Raw genomic sequence first — 19,099 nt, 5'->3', positions numbered from 1 at the left:
TCCAAACAGTCCTCCCACAGTGTTGTAAGCTTCATAATGATTTTGTTTTTGGTGGTCACTGAGATGAGGAGCATATCTGATCCCAGGGTGGTGCTGACAGTGAGACAAGGGAATCTCATCTGTGGTACAGTTCTGGTTCATGCCTTGCTCCATCCTTGTCCGGCCCCTATGCTGACCATATGGATCTTCACTGCTCTTTGTTTCATCATGTAAAGTACATCCTGACTGAACTGCTTGTTTTGCAGGCCAGGGTCACTTGATTCAAACTTTCTGTAGGAGCAAGCTTGGAAAGACTGGTTGTGCCACAAGGAGACTTTGGCTTCCATGGGTTGCTTCCAGGCCTGGTTCCTTCTGCATCTTACCAGGTAGGGTACCTGTGTGCTGTGCCCCATCATGTCCCTCCAAACACTTCCTCTGTGCAAAGTAAATTTTGAGGCCCCAGGTATTCTTATGAATCTTCTCATGTCTCTGTACAGTGCTTGTAGTCATTTGACCATTGCCATTTGTCTGTAACTTTTAGTCCATCAAGTTGAGGTTTTTATTGTACCCCCTTCTCAGGCTCCTCTAGGCTTTTTCTCTGTGAGTCTATCCTTAGCTTGATTTGGGCTTCCTTTTCTCTGCAGATGCAGTTTGGTTTGCCCACCTTCCCCAGGTCAAAACTGATCCAAACTGTCAACTGATTCTCTAGTAGTCACCAGCATCTTCAAAGTCTTCAGTCTGTCTGTTCCTGTTCACTAGTTTCACCCACAACAATTTTTTAAGATATTTCTTCTGATGTGCCTTAACACACCACCATTGATGTATCCTAGGGTCATTGGGTGGTTCTGATCTTTCAACCCCAAACACTTTCTAAGAAAAAAAAGAAAGCTTGGGGTGCCCTAACCCAGGGGAATAAGGTACCATCCATGAAGCAAAAGGAAATGGTACCATACATTAACATACATACATACTTGCATACAAAGCTTGTAACCGTTTGACTATTGCCCTTTGTCAATCAAGTTGGGGTTCTCATTCTACCCCTCCTCTCATGCACCCCTGGGAGCATTAATCCAGGAGTTGATTTTTGGCTTGATTTGGGTTTCCTCTTCTCAGAGGACACAGTTAGGGTTGCCCTTCCTGCCCCAGGTGATCTCTTTCCAAACTGTGATCTGTCTCTTATTCAGTCTGTTCCTTTTCACCACTGGTTTCAGATACATCTTCTGATGCATCTCTACACGCTACCAGTAATGTATCCTGGAGTCATTGGCTGGTTCTGGTCCTTCAGCCCAAAACACCTACTTAGAAAAAAGAAAGCTATGGGTTGCCCATGTAACCAATGCTTGAAGGAGCGAATCATGAGGATGCAATGTAATGGTCAAACATACATCCAACTCTGAAACAGGAAATGATGGGCCCAAACCACTGATCTCAATAAATTTTAACATGCTCACAGTGAGAAAAGTCTGATGAATGTAGATGACGTAATTAAAGAGAGGAACGTGGGAGCAGTGGTGTGGAATTTTCTCTGCAGACACAGATGTGGTCTGTAAGTCTGATTAGATTTTTTGCCACATGAGACACTCAACCAACTTTCTCCAAAGAATTCTGCTAAACAACAAAATGGATGTTCATTTAGGCACATTAGGCCTGAGGTGGGCCCATTGGTACCTGTAGAATCTGTGGGCCCAGGGCAGTCAGACCAAGACATTTCAGCTTGTGGTCTTCAACACTGGATGACTTCAAGGTTGCAGGCTGACAATGACAATAAAGTTGGTCTTCATATGACAAATGTTGCTGGAGTTTTGACCTCATCAGACTTTCTCTTCTCCATGCACATTGAAACGAGGCTAATATTTGAATTTCTGAATCTGAACTGAAAAGGGAACACTGCCATTCAAACACCTTTCACTATTCAAAATAAGTTGTATCAGCACTCAAAACAAATGTTAGTGATGAAAACAGTTTCACTGAAAGTTCAGTCACTGCTCACTCCCTAGATGAGAAGGGGGAGGAGAGATGCAGAGGAAGGAAATAAATCAATGACATATGTCATATGAGAGAGCTTCAGACAGATGACTGAAGGAGCTTGGCAGGTTCTCGTCTCCTCTTTCTGATGATGAAAATGCTTGAAGAAGAAGAGTTGTGCTTTCCACAACTCCTCAACTCTTCCTGCAAGAAAACCACACGTCCTCACTCTGTATCCATGCTCAATTACATCACATTGTCCTTCATCTATCTGCTCACTGTTATTCTCAATCTGCTGGTCATCATCTCCATCTCACACTTCAAGTAGGTTAATATTTTCTCAATTCATTAAACTGTAGTTGTAGAGAATGACATGTTCAATCTCAGGATGTGAGGGGAAAAGTGTCATGTTGCTAAGAAATATTTTTGTGTTTTGGTCATGGCTTTCATCTCCTAATATGATAACATCACAAATAATAAGTATATTTCTCTCTTATTTCTCCAGGCAGCTCCACACGCCGACCAACCTCCTCCTCTTCTCTCTGGCTGTCTCAGATTGTTTCGTAGGCCTCCTCCAGTTCTTTAAAATTATGTTCATATATGGCTGTTGGTTCCTTGGTGATATCATGTGTGTTACATACAAAATTTTGAACTATATTATTACCTCTGCCTCAATAGGAACCATGGTGCTCATATCGGTTGACCGGTATGTGGCCATTTGTGACCCTATGCATTATTCCACCAAAGTCACTCAAAAAAGAGTTCAGTTCTGCATTTGTCTGTGTTGGATGTCTTCTGCTCTCTGTCACAGTCTGCTACTAAAGGACAACCTGGAACAACCAGGAAGGTATAAGTCCTGCGTTGGAGAGTGTGTGATTGTTGTTCATTATATTGCAGGCCTGATAGACCTTTTTCTTTCCTTTATAAGTCCTGTCACTGTCATTGTAGTTTTGTATATGAGAGTATTTGTGGTGGCTGTGTCTCAGGCTCGTGCCATGAGGTCCCATATTGGAAACATCACTGTCCAGTGTTCAATGAAAGTAACTGCAATGAAATCTGAGATGAAAGCAGCCAGGACTCTTGGTGTTGTTGTAGTTGTGTTTCTAATATGTGTCTGTCCATTCTTTTGTCTTATACTTACAGGCCAGGAGTCCGTGATCAATGCTTCAACATCTACCTTTGTCTTATTTCTCTTCTCTTTTAACTCCACTCTCAACCCTCTGATTTATGCCTTTTTCTATGCCTGGTTCAGAAAATCTATCAAACTCATTGTAACTCTTAAGATACTGCAGCCTGACTCCTGTGATTACAGCATCCTGTAGAGAGAGAATGTGAAATGGTGTCATTGAGGCCAACCAATGTTGTGAAATTTTAGAAGCAAAATAAATAATTTCAATGCATTGTTGAATCAGTGAACTACAAAATCAGAGAACAGAAATAGGGATGCCTTTTTTTTATGTTTCAAGGACATGTTAGGCAAAGTCTGTCTTTACGAGCTGCTGCTGTTTATTTTTAGTTTTCCATAATTTTCTCCCTCCCTGGTTTTGTTTTGTGCATTTGAGTGACACTTAAAAATACTGTTTCAGTGGAAGACCCTGTTTCACATACAGTGTGAATTAATCATGTATTTTTCCGAAACCAAAGGCAGACATTAGCAGTAGGTCTTTTCTGTATAAACAAGGGAGAAACACAGTGTCATAGCTACTAATAGCCCTGGTTAGACACAGTCATAAGCATGGAACAGAAAGAATTGTGGACCAGAGAGGGGGAAATGTAAATACAACCTGAAGAGAATACTTTGATGTAAACCCCTTTTTAGTCACCAACACTTAGATTAGTAACTGTCATAAATTACGTTTTTTTCTCAATAACTTCAACAGATAACAACAAATTTATCTCATATTTTAATTACATGTACAGTAATTAGTTACTCTCCACCACTGCTAGTATCCCATCAGACATTTATGTGAAACTCATATTTAGTATATTAATTCTTGAGTTATAGAGAAAATTGTGTTTTTTGAGGTCACAGTGACTTTTGATCATCAAAATCTTATCAGATATCACGTTCATGACAGTGAGACAGAGAAGGGGACTGACTCAAAAACAATGTGTCAGGTTTCACCTGCTGCTGGTGTAAAGTCATTAAAAAATGCTTTTCAAAAATTGTAAATCACAGCAGTCCTTGAGCATACAGCCATTACTTTTCACAAAATAGGCTGATTGGTATGTTTTTGGATTGGAAATGGTGTTAATGAGTTGACTGATCTAAGCTATGTAGGCAGACTATATCTGAGCATTTCTGGGTTTAGGAGATTAGCAAAGTAATAAATTTTCCAGAACTATAATTAAGTTTTGAGCCACCAAACACTTAATATATGTAGTGCAGTTGGTAAGCCAAACCGTTTTGGAGCACATAAAGCTTACAATACTATTAAACACTAAATAAAATAAGGGGTTTTCTAAACAAAAGTCATTCATTAAAACATGTTGTTCACTGATGAACCCTAATGAAAAAACACTTTTCATACCAAGAGCAATTCTGGCCTTAGTAAAAGTGAGACGACACCTCTCCTTTTAGTGAGGTAACAGTGCACAAGCACACACTTTCCTGAGAACATTAATTATCCATACACACCTGTGTGAGTTGATGAAAAAAAGGGAGAAAAAAAAAATAGCTAGATTGTCACACTACTCCCCAGGGAAAATTTGCAAATTGAAAAATGTTCAATGACAGTACATTTAAGTTATTTGTACACATAAAAAATTATTATTAATTGACAACAGAAATGATTTGTGTGAATTAATAATTTTGTGCACACCAACTAACAGAACATTAACCATAGAACTGGATCTAAATTACGTAATATTGACATGTAACAGGCCATAACAACACATTATAACATAGAAAAAACATGTACTTCCACTTTTTAGTCTTAGGTCTTTCACTTCTTAGTCTAGTTGAAATAAATAGCTTTCTACATGTCAGTTCATATCTAATCATGATTTAGTAATTATATTTAAAACTACAACTTCAGTACATTAAAGTATTAATTCGTAAAGATACATTTTACGAATCACCTCAGCACATTGTCAGTGATGTGATTCTTTGGGTCACCCAGGTGACCCAGCTGTGGTTGATCAGGCCACAGCTTGTGTTCAGGTGACACTTGCTAGTCCACATAGACCTCCTGCCCTCAAAGCTTTCTCAGCAACTTCAGTGGTGTTCTTATGGCTGTGCTCCTTGTCAGTCCTATGATGCCCAGCAAATTCTAGGCTTTGTAGAGTAACTGCCCCATGAATCGTCTGCAGCCTACTTCAATGGGCATGGTTCTTGTCTTCCAGCCACGTGTGCGATAGTCGATGACCAGCTGGTCAGGCTTTCTTTTGAGAGCTTCCTCCAAACAGTCCTCCCACAGTGTTGTAAGCTTCATAATGATTTTGTTTTTGGTGGTCTCTGAGATGAGGAGCATATCTGATCCCAGGGTGGTGCTGACAGTGAGACAAGGGAATCTCATCTGTGGTACAGTTCTGGTTCATGCCTTGCTCCATCCTTGTCCGGCCCCTATGCTGACCATATGGATCTTCACTGCTCTTTGTTTCATCGTGTAAAGTACATCCTGACTGAACTGCTTGTTTTGCAGGCCAGGGTCACTTGATTCAAACTTTCTGTAGGAGCAAGCTTGGAAAGACTGGTTGTGCCACAAGGAGACTTTGGCTTCCATGGGTTGCTTCCAGGCCTGGTTCCTTCTGCATCTCACCAGGTAGGGTACCTGTGTGCTGTGCCCCATCATGTCCCTCCAAACACTTCCTCTGGGAAAAGTGACCGACAGACATCAACAGGATGTAAAAAGACAGACACCTGACAGTACACAAACAGAGGAGATAAACATTCAGAGTGAAGATAGAAAAGTACTGAGAGCTAAACATAAAAAGACTTTTAAAAACGTCTTTTTCTCTGCTCTCCTGTACACACATGAGCTCAGTATCACACACACACTCGCTTGTTGGACAGAAAGGAGGTTCGCCACCATTAGGCCGCAGTCAGCGCGACTTGACTGCAGCTGGCTTGGAGGCAAATAGGGCTCGTGGGTCATGTCAGGCGCAGCACACCACGATATATGCGGTCATGAAAATGCAACTCAGTGGCAACACAGTTTGATTCACGTGGCCAAAAATGTCAGTACAAAAGCACAGCGTCATTTACTTACCCCGTAAACAGCACGGTCAGCTCCTCCATGGTGCTGCTGCACACAGGTTTACAAGCAAACATGAAGATAAATCCACTTTTTAATCCCAAAAGTTGAAAAAAACTCTGAGCTCTCATTTGGCTGGTCAGCACGTCCGTCTACCATCTTGGGGCAGATTCTCTAAATGCTGAAAACAGAGCCACAGGGGAGGTGCAAAAGTCTAGTATTCTCTCAGAACACTTAATTTACAATATCCTAAAAGGTTAGCGTGAAATTATTTCTCAATTATACCACAACAATGTTGCCTACTTGAGCTTTAAGATATTTCTTCTGATGTGCCACCACCATTGATGTATCCTAAGGTCACTGGGTGGTTCTGGTCTTTCAACCCCAAACACTTTCTAAGAAAAAAAGAAAGCTGGGGGTGCCGTAACCTAGGGGAATAAGGTACCATCCATGAAGCAAAATGAAATGGTACCATACATTAATATACATACATACAGTAACATACATCCAACTATGAAACATGATAAGATGTGTCAAAATCAGTGATTTCAATAACATATGACAGAATGCATAACGTGTAAACTTTAATATGTTTATTGAACAAAATTTGAGCATACCCATACATCATGAGCATAACCAGGTTCATGGCATAAAAAAACAGAATCTGTACTCCCCTTGTTTACTTTCTGTGGTCATGGCAGAGGGCAGGGCAGGGCAGGGCAGGGCAGGGTCTGAGCTGTGAGCATGGGGCTGGAGTGGGCCAGCCATGTCCAAACCCTCTGATCTATGCTTTTTTCTATGCCTGGTTCAGAAAATCTATCAGGCCTATTGTTACACTTAAGATACTGCAGCCTGACTCCTGTGATACCAACATACTGTAGAAAGAGGATGTGAATCTTGAGGCCAACATATCATATGACAATGTTGCAACTAATGTGACATTTTCTATGCAAAGAATATGTAACTTCACATTGTTGAATCAGTGAATTACAAAATCTAAATATGAGAGAAAATGGGAAAAGGTATGCCTCATGATTTGTGACAAGAATATGTTTGAATAATGATCTTTACAAGCCTCTGCTATTCAATTTCAGTCTTCAGTAATTTTTCTCCCTCCCTTGTTTCTTCTCTTTTTTACCACAGTGAAATATACTTCAATATCATGTGCATTTCAGTGACTTACAAGCACCATTAATGTTTTTGTGATGGACCCTGAATCACATATAGTGTGAATTTAAACATGTATTCTTCCAAAACCAAAGACAGACATGAGCAGTTGATCTTTTATGTATGTACTACATATATCACACTTATAAGCATGGAAGAAAACATGTATGGAACAGAGGAGGGAAAATGTACAGCCACCAACATTTTGACTGGTAACCGTAGTTTAATTACATGTTTTTTGCAGTAACTGTTGCAAATTACAGCTATGTATAACTTGTAGTTTAGTTACATGTATCTAGTTACTCCCCAGCACTGCTGGGATTCTATTAGACATTTGTAAGAAATGTTGTCAAATTTATGAATTCTTGAGTTAAGGCTAAAAATATGTTTTGTTAGGTCCCAGTGACCTTTGACATCTGACCAAAGCCTGAATATTGAACTGAACTGTGTTGTGTACTTGGCTGCTTATACCGTTTTCTGCTCAAGCCTACAATAAAGGCCATTACCAACTATCCTTGTTCCACCTTGTTTGTGTGTTGCACTTGGGTCCTGTACACACCTGTTACATGATGAATTGTGTTAGTGAGTAGTAGTTGTTAATAATTTGTAGCATTCTTACTCAGCTGCTGTTGACTCTTCAGTCTATAGGTCATCGTTGCTGCCCTTTGCAAAACCATGAAATCAACTGGAATGAAACTCATAAGATATCCTGTGTCTGTCTCACACAGACACACAGCCTGCACCTCTCTTCCTCCCTCTGTCACAGACACAGATGGCTCTCTCTCTTTCCTTCTCACACCCTTGCCTGCACATCTTTATTTTCTGAATTCTTAAGCCCAGACTCTTAAACAAGCAAATTAGGCTATGTTTTTAATTTGAAGGCACCTTACATTGTTCATGATATAATTATGATATATTTAGATGGTCAACTATTAAGTCATACTTTCTTCTAAGCACAATAATCTCATCATTTTGATGCCCTTAAGACCAACATTTTACTCTGAGCTGTCACAGAAGCATGTTCAGTTATAGTTTCAGATGTAATAATGATAATGAACACAATTGATTGTCTGATGAAGAACATGATTCATAATGGTTTGAAACATATAGACAAAAATATAACTATAACCAGTGCAGGCAGTTGTGTTTTTTTTTTCTTTTAGTAGCAGTCTCAAACAAAATGATGTGCTTATTTTACATTAACTGTAAAAACAATAAATAATAAACAGATACGCAATGATGATTGCTGGGTAATATTCATATTCATAGCACTTCAGCTGGCACCAGCATCGACGCTGCCAACACTGATATGTCAACAACCATGCAACAGGTGACAATAAGGTAGCAAAGTGTGCAGGGCCACAGCCACACAGATTTTAGAGACACTGTGGTCATGAGTGCCTTGAGTTTTGAAGGCTAGAGTATAGATCTAAGCATTTTCATGTATTTTGAGAGTAATAGTACAATAATCATTTAGAAAATAATATCAGTGACAACACAGCTGAAAATTATACTGTATTGCTCAGTTTGTAATTATTTTTTTTTCTTTGTGTATTTTTTACTTTTGTATATACGGTTGCCAGACAGAAAATACAATTAAAAGAGGTGTTGGGAAGTTTTGACTTGGACAATAACAATTTCATAGGTCTGACATGTCAAAATAAATAAATAAATTTAAAAACTTAAAATAAAACAATACTGTAAATGTAATTCTTGTCATTCCAGAATATATGCGATGATATTCATTGTGGGCATTACTTTAATGTAACATTTAACACAAAAGTTGAAAAAGACCCAGAAATAAATACTGAGGGCATCACCTCAGTGGTAGTTGCAGGCCTGAGCATGTTTGTGGGTGTGTGCTTTATCATAACTAGTAACTGAATTGGACTGGTGCCAGTCATAAAGCTTGCACTGGGGCCCATCATAACTACCTCATGCCACTGATAGGATCAATGCTTTTTGCTCCAGCCATTGCACCTTTTCACTCTACTGCAGTGACTTGATGACAATAGCGAATACGCTTCCACAGTCACCGAAAGTATTATTGTTTTTCACTACTCTGTCTCTACAGTATTTTCGCATCACAAGAGTCAGGCTGCAGTATCTTGAGTGTAACAATGAGTTTAATGGATTTTCTGAACCATGGGTAAAAAAAGGCATAGATTACAGGATTTAGACAAGAGTTAAAATACAGCAGCCAGACTACAACAGGTGAAGATGAACTACTGTCTTCAATATCCTGGCCTACAAGGGATGGAGAGTAATATGGACAGAAACATATTAGAAACACAACTACTACAATTCCAAGAGTTCTGGCTGCCTTCATCTCTGATTTCTTTGCACTTATACTCACTGAACCCTGTAGTGTGACAGCTGCAATGTGGGAACGCATAGCTTGAGCCTGAGACACAGCCACCACAAAAACTCTCATATACAGAACTATGATGACAGTAATGGGGCCAATAAAGGTGCAGACAAAGTCAGCAGTTCCTATGATATAGTTAAGGACAACCACACACTCTCCGTGGCAGGAATTCTGTGAATCAGGGTGTCTCAGAAAGTCCTTTAAAATGAGACTATTATAGAGAACAGAGCAGATCCAGCACAGACAAACACAGATTTTCGTTCTATTCAGAGTAACTCTGGTGGTGTACCGGAGAGGGTCACAAATAGCCAAATAACGGTCGATTGATATGAGCACCATATTTCCAACAGAAGAAGAGGTAATGATAAAATCAACAACATAATACAGAGCGCACATGAATTCACCCAGGAACCAGCAAGCCTCCGTGAGCAGGATTTCAACCGGCATCAGCAGAAGGCCCACAAGGAAGTCTGAGACAGCCAAGGAGAGGATGAGGAGGTTGGTGGGGGTGTGGAGCTGCCTGGGGAGGAAGAATAATGATTTAGGACATTATAATAAATGTTTGTTGTGTAACAGCAGCAGTACCAACTTTAACTAATTTGTCACAACATTATATATGAATATACAATCTTTTATAGTAAGGAAGACAAAGTTATTATTAGCTGGAACATACATATGAAAAGGAACACATGCAATTCTTGCAAATATTCATTATGAACATATATTAGCTTAAGATGAGAGTTTATCTCTGCCTGAAGTGGGAGATAGAGATGATGACCAGCAGGTTGAGTGCTGCAGTGAGCAGAGAGATGAAGGACAGCAGAGTGTAAACGAGCATGGCATCGGACTGATGTGGCATTGGTTTTGTGCAAGAATCGTTGAGGAGGAGTGGAAAGCAAAGTTCAGCTACATCCAGAGTCTCCATCTTCAGAGACAGAAGGGAAGCTGCTGATTTCTGGAAGGTTTTTCTACAAAAGGATCTCAGTTATACAGCTGATTTTTTTTTTTTTAATTATTCTCCCTCCCCTTTACTTTTTGCTGTCACCATCATCTCAGTTACCTCCCTTCCACCTCTCACTGGGATTATTCTGTCTCTTTCATCATCTTCTACATTGACAACTTTAGCTTTCTTGATTACGGTTGTCACACTCAAGAAGTAGATTGGTTGTACATTATAAAAAGAAAAAAGTTAGGAAAACTCTTTGCATTTAAGGAAACAAACTTTGGTCGCCTGCAAAGAAGGCCACACAGGCCCACTGTGGGTCATCTATTTATATTATATGCTGATTTTATATGAACTATAAAGTCTATAATAAACTATTAAAAAATGAAGAATTTATCAATTTCTTTGGTATTTTCTATGATAAACAGATGCTGATCCTGTTTAGTCTCTATTTGATGCAGCAGTTCCGCTGGCATCAGCATTAACACTGCTGTGTTAGTGTCAGTGGTGTGCCAACAGGTAACATTGAAGGAGCAACATGTGCAGGGCTGTAGCCAGGATTTTAGAAATAGTGATGACGTGAGACCCTCCCAAGGAGGGTTTGGGGGCATGTTTCCTACGAAAAGTTTAATTTTGAAGGTTATTGTATTTGGGTATGGGGTAGCCAGAGAGAGAGACTTTGGTGGTTTCAGTTTTGCACAAAAGAGCGAGGTGCTGAATTTTTTTTTTGACTTTTTCATTCAAACTTATTTATTTGCAGAACAGATTAACATGTTTCACAGATTATACAGCTGATTTTTACTTTTTATTTTTCTCCTCATCGCTTTCTCTCTTGCCCTACTCCTATTTTTTCTCTCCAGCACAGAGTGAACCCAGTTAGCTTGTTTTTATTCTAAAAACATTCTAAGAATGTTACCTAGAATGCTCTCATAACGTTTTCAGAATTATCTAGGATAATGTTCTCTGAAAACATTCTAAGAATGTTTTGTGATAACTTCGTTAAAATGTTAAGTGATAACATTGCTAGAACGTTATGCTTTAACAGTCATAAATGTTTTCAGGGGGAAGTTTAAGTTCACAGAATGTTCTAGGATAATGTTCTCCAAAAAACATTCCATAAATATTTGCTTATATCCTTCTTAAAATGTTTACTGAAAACCCTGTTAGAACATTATGCTCCAACATTCGCGGCCATTCTAGACAATTCTTGTGTTTCCACCAGAAGCACTGCAATGCGTTTCAGACACGTCCCAGAAGTGGCTCGGCATTCTGCTCCACGCCAAGTCTATTTTGGACGGATGTCGTGTCAGTTAGCATAGAGCAGGTCGAACTTACAGGAAGTTAGACACGGAAAAGGCAGGGAGAATCTGGTTCATTTTCAAAATTAAAGATCCTGTGCAGACTCACAATCATAGAGACAGACAGAAAAGAAACTATTTAACTACATAGCCTGCTTATCCATGGTTGAAGGGGGGCCTGACAGCGAGTGCCTGGTGGCCAGGCACGCCATGGAGCCCGGCTGGGCACAGCTCGAACAAGCAAAATGTTCCTCCATCCTGTGGGCACACCATCTGCGGGAGAAACCACTGGGGTCGGGTGTGCTGTCTGTTGGGTGGCAATGAAGTTGGGGGTCCCGATGGACCGGACCCGGGCAGCAGAGGGTGACTCTGGGGATGTCAAACATCACCTTTCTGGTGGGGAAGGAGCTGGAGCTTGTGCTGAAGTGTTATCAGTAAGATCTGGTAGGGTTTACCTCGGTGCACAGACTCAAGTCTGGAACCATAGTCCTGGGTAGGGGTTGGACTCTGTTCTTCTCCGGAGTTTCCTAGGGTGTGAGGTGCCAGACAAGTGTGAGGATACTCACAAGCCCCTGGCTGAGTGCTGCTATGTTGGAGTCTACCCTAACGGACGAGAGGGTTGCCTCCATATGCCTAAGGGTTATCAGGGGGAAAACTCTGTTGTCTGTAGTTGTGTGCTGAACAGCAGTTTGGCTTTCTTAGAGACCCTGAACGGAGTCCTGCATGGGGCTTTGGTAGGGGACTTGGTAGTCCTACTGGGAGACTTCATGTGGGCAATGATGGAGACACTTGGAGAAGGATGATTGGGTGGAACAGCCTCCCTGATTTAAACCTGAGCGGGAGTTTGTTATTCGACTTCTGTGCTAGTCATGGACTGTCCATAATGAACACCATGTTCAAGCATAAGGATGCTCATAAGTGTATGTGGTACCAGAGCACCCTAGGCAGAAGGTCAATGACCAATTTTGTTATCATATCATCTGATCTGAGGCCGTATGTATTGGACACTCAGGTGAAGAGACGGACTGAGCTGTCAACTGATAACCATCTGGTGGTGAGTTAAGTGAGGTGGTGGGGGAAGCCTCTGGACAGACCTGGTAAGCCCAAACATGTAGTGCGGGTGAGCTGGGAACAACTGGCGGTGTCCGGGAGATGTTCAACTCCCAACTCCAGTGGAGCTTTTCTGGCATCCCTAGGTTGGCGATATTGAACCAGAGTGGTAGATATTCAAAACATCCACTGCTGAAGTTGCAGCTGAGAGCTGTGGTCTCAAGGTTGTAGGTGCCTCAAGGGGTGGCAACCCTCGGACATCATGGTGGACACTGGTGGTCAGGAAAACTGTCCAGTGAAGAAGGAGGCTTTCCTGGATATGTTATCACGGGGGTTCTCTACAGGCAGTTGCAAGTTACCAACAGGCCCGAAGGAGCGCAGCCCCAGCCATGGCACAGGCAAAGCAGCAGGTGTGGGAGGAGTTTGGAGAAGCCATGGAGAAGGATTCTCAGTAGACACCAAAGCACTTCTGGAAAACCATTCAGCACATCAGGAAATGGGGGGCCATCCAAGCTGTATATAGCAAGGATGGGATGTTGTTGACTTCAGATGGGGAGATAAGCCAGTGGTGGAAGGAGCACTTTGAGCAACTTCTGAACCCAACCAACCCACTCTCCCTTAGAGTTGGAGGATGATGGGGGTTCAGCATCACTTTCCCTGGAGGAAGTCACTGAGGTATTCAAACAGCTCCACAGTGGAAAAGCCCCAGGGATTGATGAGATCCCCCCAGAAATGTTGAAGACTTTGGGTGTTGAGGGGCTGTTGTGGATGACATGTCTATTCAACACTGTGTGGAAGTCTGGGACAGTGCCTAAGGAATAGCACACTGAGGTAGTGATTCCCCTTTTCAAAAGGGGGGACCAAAGAGTGTAGACCAATTACAGAGGCATCACATTACTCAGCCTCCTTGGGAAAGTTTACTCTGCATATTTGTACATAATAATAATTATTATTACTTTTTGGTCTTATTAGGTGAGTGGTCTGAGGTTCCAAGCAGTTTACATAATTATGTACAAATATGCACTATTCTCACAAATGGTATTGTTTGTTTATGTCAGTCATTCATATGAAGACATCAAAATTACAAATATTAAAAGTTAAAAGGTCTTTGTTGGGCCTCAAAACATTGCAGTGAGGTGAGTAGAAGCATTAAAAATACAAACTTACGGACTTTGACCAGATGTATAACCAGGTCTTGGAAGTTTTTTTTTTCCGTTGCGACCCTTCAAACTGTAGTTTCTGCATTCAATAGTCTGTCTATATTATAGCATATATCTATCTGTTATTTCATGTAGGTAAAGGAATTTTCATCTCATCTCAATCTCACCAATATGCAGCCCACTGTCACCATTTATTGTCATCAGCATGGCAGCTTTAGACAAGAAAGAGTATGGGTGATGCAACCTACTTTTTCTCATGTAAATACTCTAATGGTTACTACTGCTTCAATTTACCAAATAGGGTGACCAGTATGGGTAACATTCAGGACAGGGAGTTGGGGGTGGGCGTAGCATAATGTAGGATTTAAATAGAATATTTTAGAGTTAAATCATTCATTTTAAGTTATTTTAGAGAACATTTAAACATTGTATCATTAAGCTGTAGAAGTTTACAAATATATATATATATTATTTATCACTAATTCCTCCTGTCTCTCTCTATAATCTGAGGGCTTAATTATATCTATAATTTGTTACCTCAACAACATCCCCAAAACATCCTCCAAATGTTGCACTTAAACTATTCTTTCTTTATTTGAAATGACAACCATCCTTAAAATGTTCTTTGATGAAAATGTTTTCTTTAAAACTTTATCTGTAAAAATTATCTGTGCATTGTAAAAAGAAAAAGTCAAAGCAACATGCACAATAGATCTTTTGGTTGTAATTCAAAATGGTGTATTGATCTAATAATTTCTATACATTATTTTTTTGATAGTATTTTGAGAGTATGATATGTTTTTAAACTAATTAATTTTTGTTTTAAAAATTTATGACATTCCTCCATCTACCACTAGAGGGAGTTTGCGTCCCACTAGCAGTACATGTACCACAGTTTGAGAATCTTGGATCTAGAACATCTACAATCCATGATATCATTCAAAGTTTCAGAGGAACAGGAGAACTCTCTGCATGGCTAAAAAAACCAACATTGAATGCCTGTGACCTTTGACCTCTCAGGCAGCACTGCATTACATCTGTGTTATAAAGGATATTAGTATATAAGCTTAGCAACACTTTGGAAAACTGTTATCTGTAACCATACTTTGTTGTTGCATCTATAAATGAACGTTAATTTAAAAGATTGTGGAAATCATGGATGTCTTGTCCTAACTACAGGAGCAAAGGACCATCCAGAGTGTTATCAGAGCAAAATCCAAAAGCCAGCATCTGTGATAGTATGAGGTTGTGTTAGTGCCCATGCATGTCACATCTGTAAAGACCCCATTAATGCTTACTCACAAGTGTTGGAGCAACATATGTTGCCAGCCAGGCAACAGCTTTTTCAGGGATGCCCCTCTGATTTCAGCAAGACAGTGCCAAGACACATTCTGCACATTACAATAGTGTGACTTTGTAGGAAAAAAGTTTGGGTACTAGACTGCCCTTCCTGCTGTCCATTCCTGCCTCCCTTGAAAATTTTTGCTGCATTATGAAGTGCATTTCCTGTGACAAATACATAAAAAAATCAACTCAGATTTTGACACTAAAATGCTTTTAATGTGAAGTTGCAGAATTAGTACATGTTCATTTTACATCGACAGGAACTTAATACAACATTTCTTCCAGGAATGTCACCACAGACACCCAGTTTGTAATACTGCAAATATATAAATATTACAATGCTTTTATCAGTGGCTATTCTGTGAGCTGGATGGGAGGCTTTGGTGGGTCGGATGTGGCCCATGATTAATCAGTTGATGATCACTAGTGTAGAAGAACTTATGGTGGTTGCAAAAAACTCAACTTATTTAGAGCCACTGTTTGGCTTGTCTGTTTTTGGTTACTGTAGAAAAGTGGTGGTGTAAGACTGTGACCCGCAGAAGAGGACCCACACCCTCTGTAGATATAAACAGCTCATTCTACAGAAAGGAAAACACAATGATTGTTATTTTCAGGTGATTTTACACCTGAAAATATAATCACCTGAAATATAATGAAACCCCCCTGTAAATCACTGGACTGTACAGGCTACACAGTAAATCTTACAGGTGGGGCTTTGTCTAAAATAAATGAAATTAACAAACCAAACAACTTCTCTGTTGCACTGAAGAGTAAAGACGTTCTTAAACAATATTATATTGCAATGCACACAATGTAAAGACACATGGAGACATTTATCTTTTCAATGAAAGATCTCATTTCAGACACTATGCAGAATTACTCTCTACAGTATGTTGGCCTCGGAGGAGTCAGGCTGCAGAATCTTAAATGTAGCAATGAACTTAACAGATTTTCTAAACCAGGGATAAAAAAGGGCATAGATCACAGGGTTTAGACAGGAGTTTAAAAAGTAAAAGCATATTACAAAGGTGGCAGATGAAGCACTGAGTAAGTTATCTTGGCCTGTAAGAGCGACACAATAATATGGAAGGAGACATATTAGAAACACAACCACAACAACACCAAGAGTCCTGGCTGCTTTCATTTCAGATTTTTTAGCAGTTACTTTCACTGATTGCTGGAGTGTGACTACTGTAACATGAGACCGCATGGCACGAGCCTGAGACACAGCCACCACAAAAACTCTCATATACAAAACAACAATAACAGTAATGGGAACAATGAAGGAAAATGTAAGATCTGCAAGTCCAGCAATGTAGTTTATAAAAACTATACACTCTCCAATGCAGGAGTTATAGCTGCCTGGCTGTGTCAGGATATCCTTCAGAATCAGACTTTGAAAGATAACAGAACATATCCAACACAGACAAATGCATACTTCAACTCTTTTTTGTGTGATTTTGGTGGAGTAATGCAGAGGATGACAAATAGCCACATAGCGGTCAATTGATATGAGCACCATGGTTCCTACTGAGGCAGAGGCAATTACATAGGCTAAATACTGATACAGAGCACACATGAGGTCACCAAGGAACCAGCAGCCATCTATGACCATAATCTGAAAGACCATGAGGAGGCCCACACAGAAATCTGAGACAGCCAGAGAGAGGAGAAGGAAGTTGGTGGGGATGTGGAGCTGCCTGGAAAGAAAACCAGCAAAATATTTACGATTATTTATATTACTCATTCAGATAAAATCAAATAGAGGAAAGACTGAAATATAATAACATTGGTTAGAATTTTTCTGTTCCTCACAGTATACAAGCAAACAATACTTTTTATCACTATCTATCAGTTTATGAATAAATGAATGAATGGCTACTTGAAGTGGGAGACAGAGATGATGACCAGCAGGTTGAGAGCTGCAGTGAGCAGAGAGATGATGGACAGCAGAATGTATGTCGACATGGTCTCAGAGAATGGATTCATTGGCTTTGTGCAGGACAAGTTGAGGAGTTGTGGAAAACAGAGTTCACTTCCCTCCAAGGTCTCCATCACCACACAGAGGAGGATCTGCTGATCTCTGTCAGCATTTTGACCAAATCTTCCTGTCATACAACTAATTTATCTCTATCAGCCCTGCCCACCCCTCCTTTCTCCACACCTCCTTACCTCTGCTGTTCTTTTACACTCCACAGAGAGTGAAGAACTGTGCCTTTTCTGCTCAGCTTCCACAGTGTTGGTGACTTTGTTTTTGACCTTGACCATCTATTGTCTGGCCCAGGTAAAAAATGGCTGAAATTAAAGCAATATTTCACCCCAAAATGGAAATTCACTCAATATCTACTCACCCCTGTGCTGATGTGAGGATGGGTGACACTCCCAGGGTTTCAGCAGAAAACAGCATCGCAGCCAAATCCAGTACAATTGAAGTGAATGGTGACCATCTTTAAGATGTAAAAAAAAGAACGTAAAAAACACACAAAATGTCTCCATACTTCTTGTGTGGTGTAATCCATGTGTCCATAAGCTGTGACATCACAATTTGACCCAAAAAGGCACCATTTACACCATGTTCTTAGCCTAAATGTCAACTGGAGCCTCTCAGACTAGAACTGCATGCACACGCCTGAAGCGGGTACGCAAGTTTGGCCTTTCTCAGTCTGGAAAGGATTTTGCACAACTATACCACCAGGTTTCCGTTACTCTCACTCTGTAGTCTGTGGCTGTATGTGGATCTGTTTGAGCTGCAGCTGCTTTGTCAATCTAAGTTCCTTGTCAGTACCAGGAAGAACCAGGAACCAGGAAGAGGATCCTGCTGGAAAGCTGACTCTGAAGCAGGTGAGCCATAGGCCAACTCAGGAACAGACATGGGTTCAGCCAGTGCAGGGGCTAGATAGACATCAGCCAAGTCCCTGGGCAGCAAGACCTCCATGGGGCTGGGCTGCTAAAACTCTGGCACATTGGGCAGCACAGCCTGTGTGATGCTGAACAGCTCAGAGGCACGATGTTGGTGAGAGCCACGCTTCCTTCTGGAAACCTTCACAGAAGATGGCTCCAGGGTAACTGGTTGGCTTTATGCCAGCCTACTGACCAACTTATGGAAGGCTAGCAGTCAGAGGGCTGTTTGGCTCTGAAGCAGTGTTTAGCATGGAAAAGACAAGAAGGGAACTGGACAACAAGGAACCTTCACGTCATTCAAAACCTTGCTATCTTGTGGGGGCTGTCTTGAAAGCTACTCAGGTCCCCCAGGAAGGGGACTCTTGGGAATCATCAAAAGAGGGGAATCAGGCAGGAGGTTAGCCAACTCTGGACCAGGTACTGGCAGGAGGCTAGCAAGTCGGTGGCTCGCCAACTCAGGAGCTGAAGCTGGCAGGCTAACAGGTGGTGCTAGGTGTGCTGAAATGGTAGCAGGTTCTGTGCAACGCCCCACATCAGAGTGACTGTGTGATTCTGAGGGACTGCAAACCTGAGGTTGGCACACCACACCAAGTTCTCATCCATGAACCAAAAAATCCAAGAGCCTCAGCTTTGACAAAACTGCAGAAGCTTTGATTTAATGATCTCTCAATACCAAAAGTCAAACTGGTCTATAATATTTGGTGATCGGAAGAATGGCATGGCACCAG

At 40.9% G+C, this 19,099-nt stretch overlaps 3 protein-coding genes and 1 long non-coding RNA gene across 13 annotated transcripts in view; 1 reads left to right on the top strand and 3 right to left on the bottom strand.

Annotated features, from left to right (window-relative positions):
- Positions 1–19,099, bottom strand: part of LOC146322551 (uncharacterized) — a 155,187-nt gene that overhangs the window by 127,580 nt on the left and 8,508 nt on the right. The window lies entirely within an intron of this gene.
- Positions 2,093–3,266, top strand: LOC146322556 (trace amine-associated receptor 13c-like). The gene is made up of 2 exons (XM_084723994.1): positions 2,093–2,268; positions 2,450–3,266. Exons 1-2 carry the CDS (start codon positions 2,093–2,095, stop codon positions 3,264–3,266), a joined length of 993 nt encoding a protein of 330 aa, XP_084580120.1.
- On the bottom strand, positions 9,376–17,497 carry LOC146322555 (trace amine-associated receptor 1-like). 6 transcript variants are annotated; one of them, XM_084724572.1, is made up of 2 exons: positions 17,379–17,497; positions 9,376–10,195 (listed from the first exon to the last, which is right to left on the bottom strand). In XM_084724572.1, exon 2 carries the CDS (start codon positions 10,120–10,122, stop codon positions 9,376–9,378), a length of 747 nt encoding a protein of 248 aa, XP_084580698.1. In that variant the 5' UTR covers positions 10,123–10,195; positions 17,379–17,497. The 6 variants fall into 6 exon arrangements, with proteins under 6 accessions (XP_084580698.1, XP_084580696.1, XP_084580694.1 ...); XM_084724570.1 differs by lacking the exon at positions 17,379–17,497 and adding an exon at positions 10,428–10,606; XM_084724568.1 differs by lacking the exon at positions 17,379–17,497 and adding an exon at positions 10,395–10,600.
- LOC146322554 (trace amine-associated receptor 1-like) lies at positions 16,354–17,525 on the bottom strand. Of its 5 annotated transcripts, XM_084724559.1 has the most exons (3): positions 17,353–17,525; positions 17,245–17,274; positions 16,354–17,170 (listed from the first exon to the last, which is right to left on the bottom strand). In XM_084724559.1, the coding sequence occupies exons 1-3, from the start codon at positions 17,523–17,525 to the stop codon at positions 16,354–16,356; spliced, it is 1,020 nt and encodes a 339-aa protein (XP_084580685.1). The 5 variants fall into 5 exon arrangements, with proteins under 5 accessions (XP_084580685.1, XP_084580683.1, XP_084580686.1 ...); XM_084724557.1 differs by lacking the exon at positions 17,245–17,274 and having other exon boundaries at positions 16,354–17,212; XM_084724560.1 differs by lacking the exon at positions 17,245–17,274.

Source organism: Lutjanus erythropterus, chromosome 8 (assembly GCF_056507025.1).
Source record: "Lutjanus erythropterus isolate fLutEry1 chromosome 8, fLutEry1.hap2, whole genome shotgun sequence".
NCBI lineage: Eukaryota > Metazoa > Chordata > Actinopteri > Lutjaniformes > Lutjanidae > Lutjanus > Lutjanus erythropterus.
Note: the sequence above shows the minus strand (reverse complement) of the source record. Positions and strands in the feature narration are given on the sequence as shown.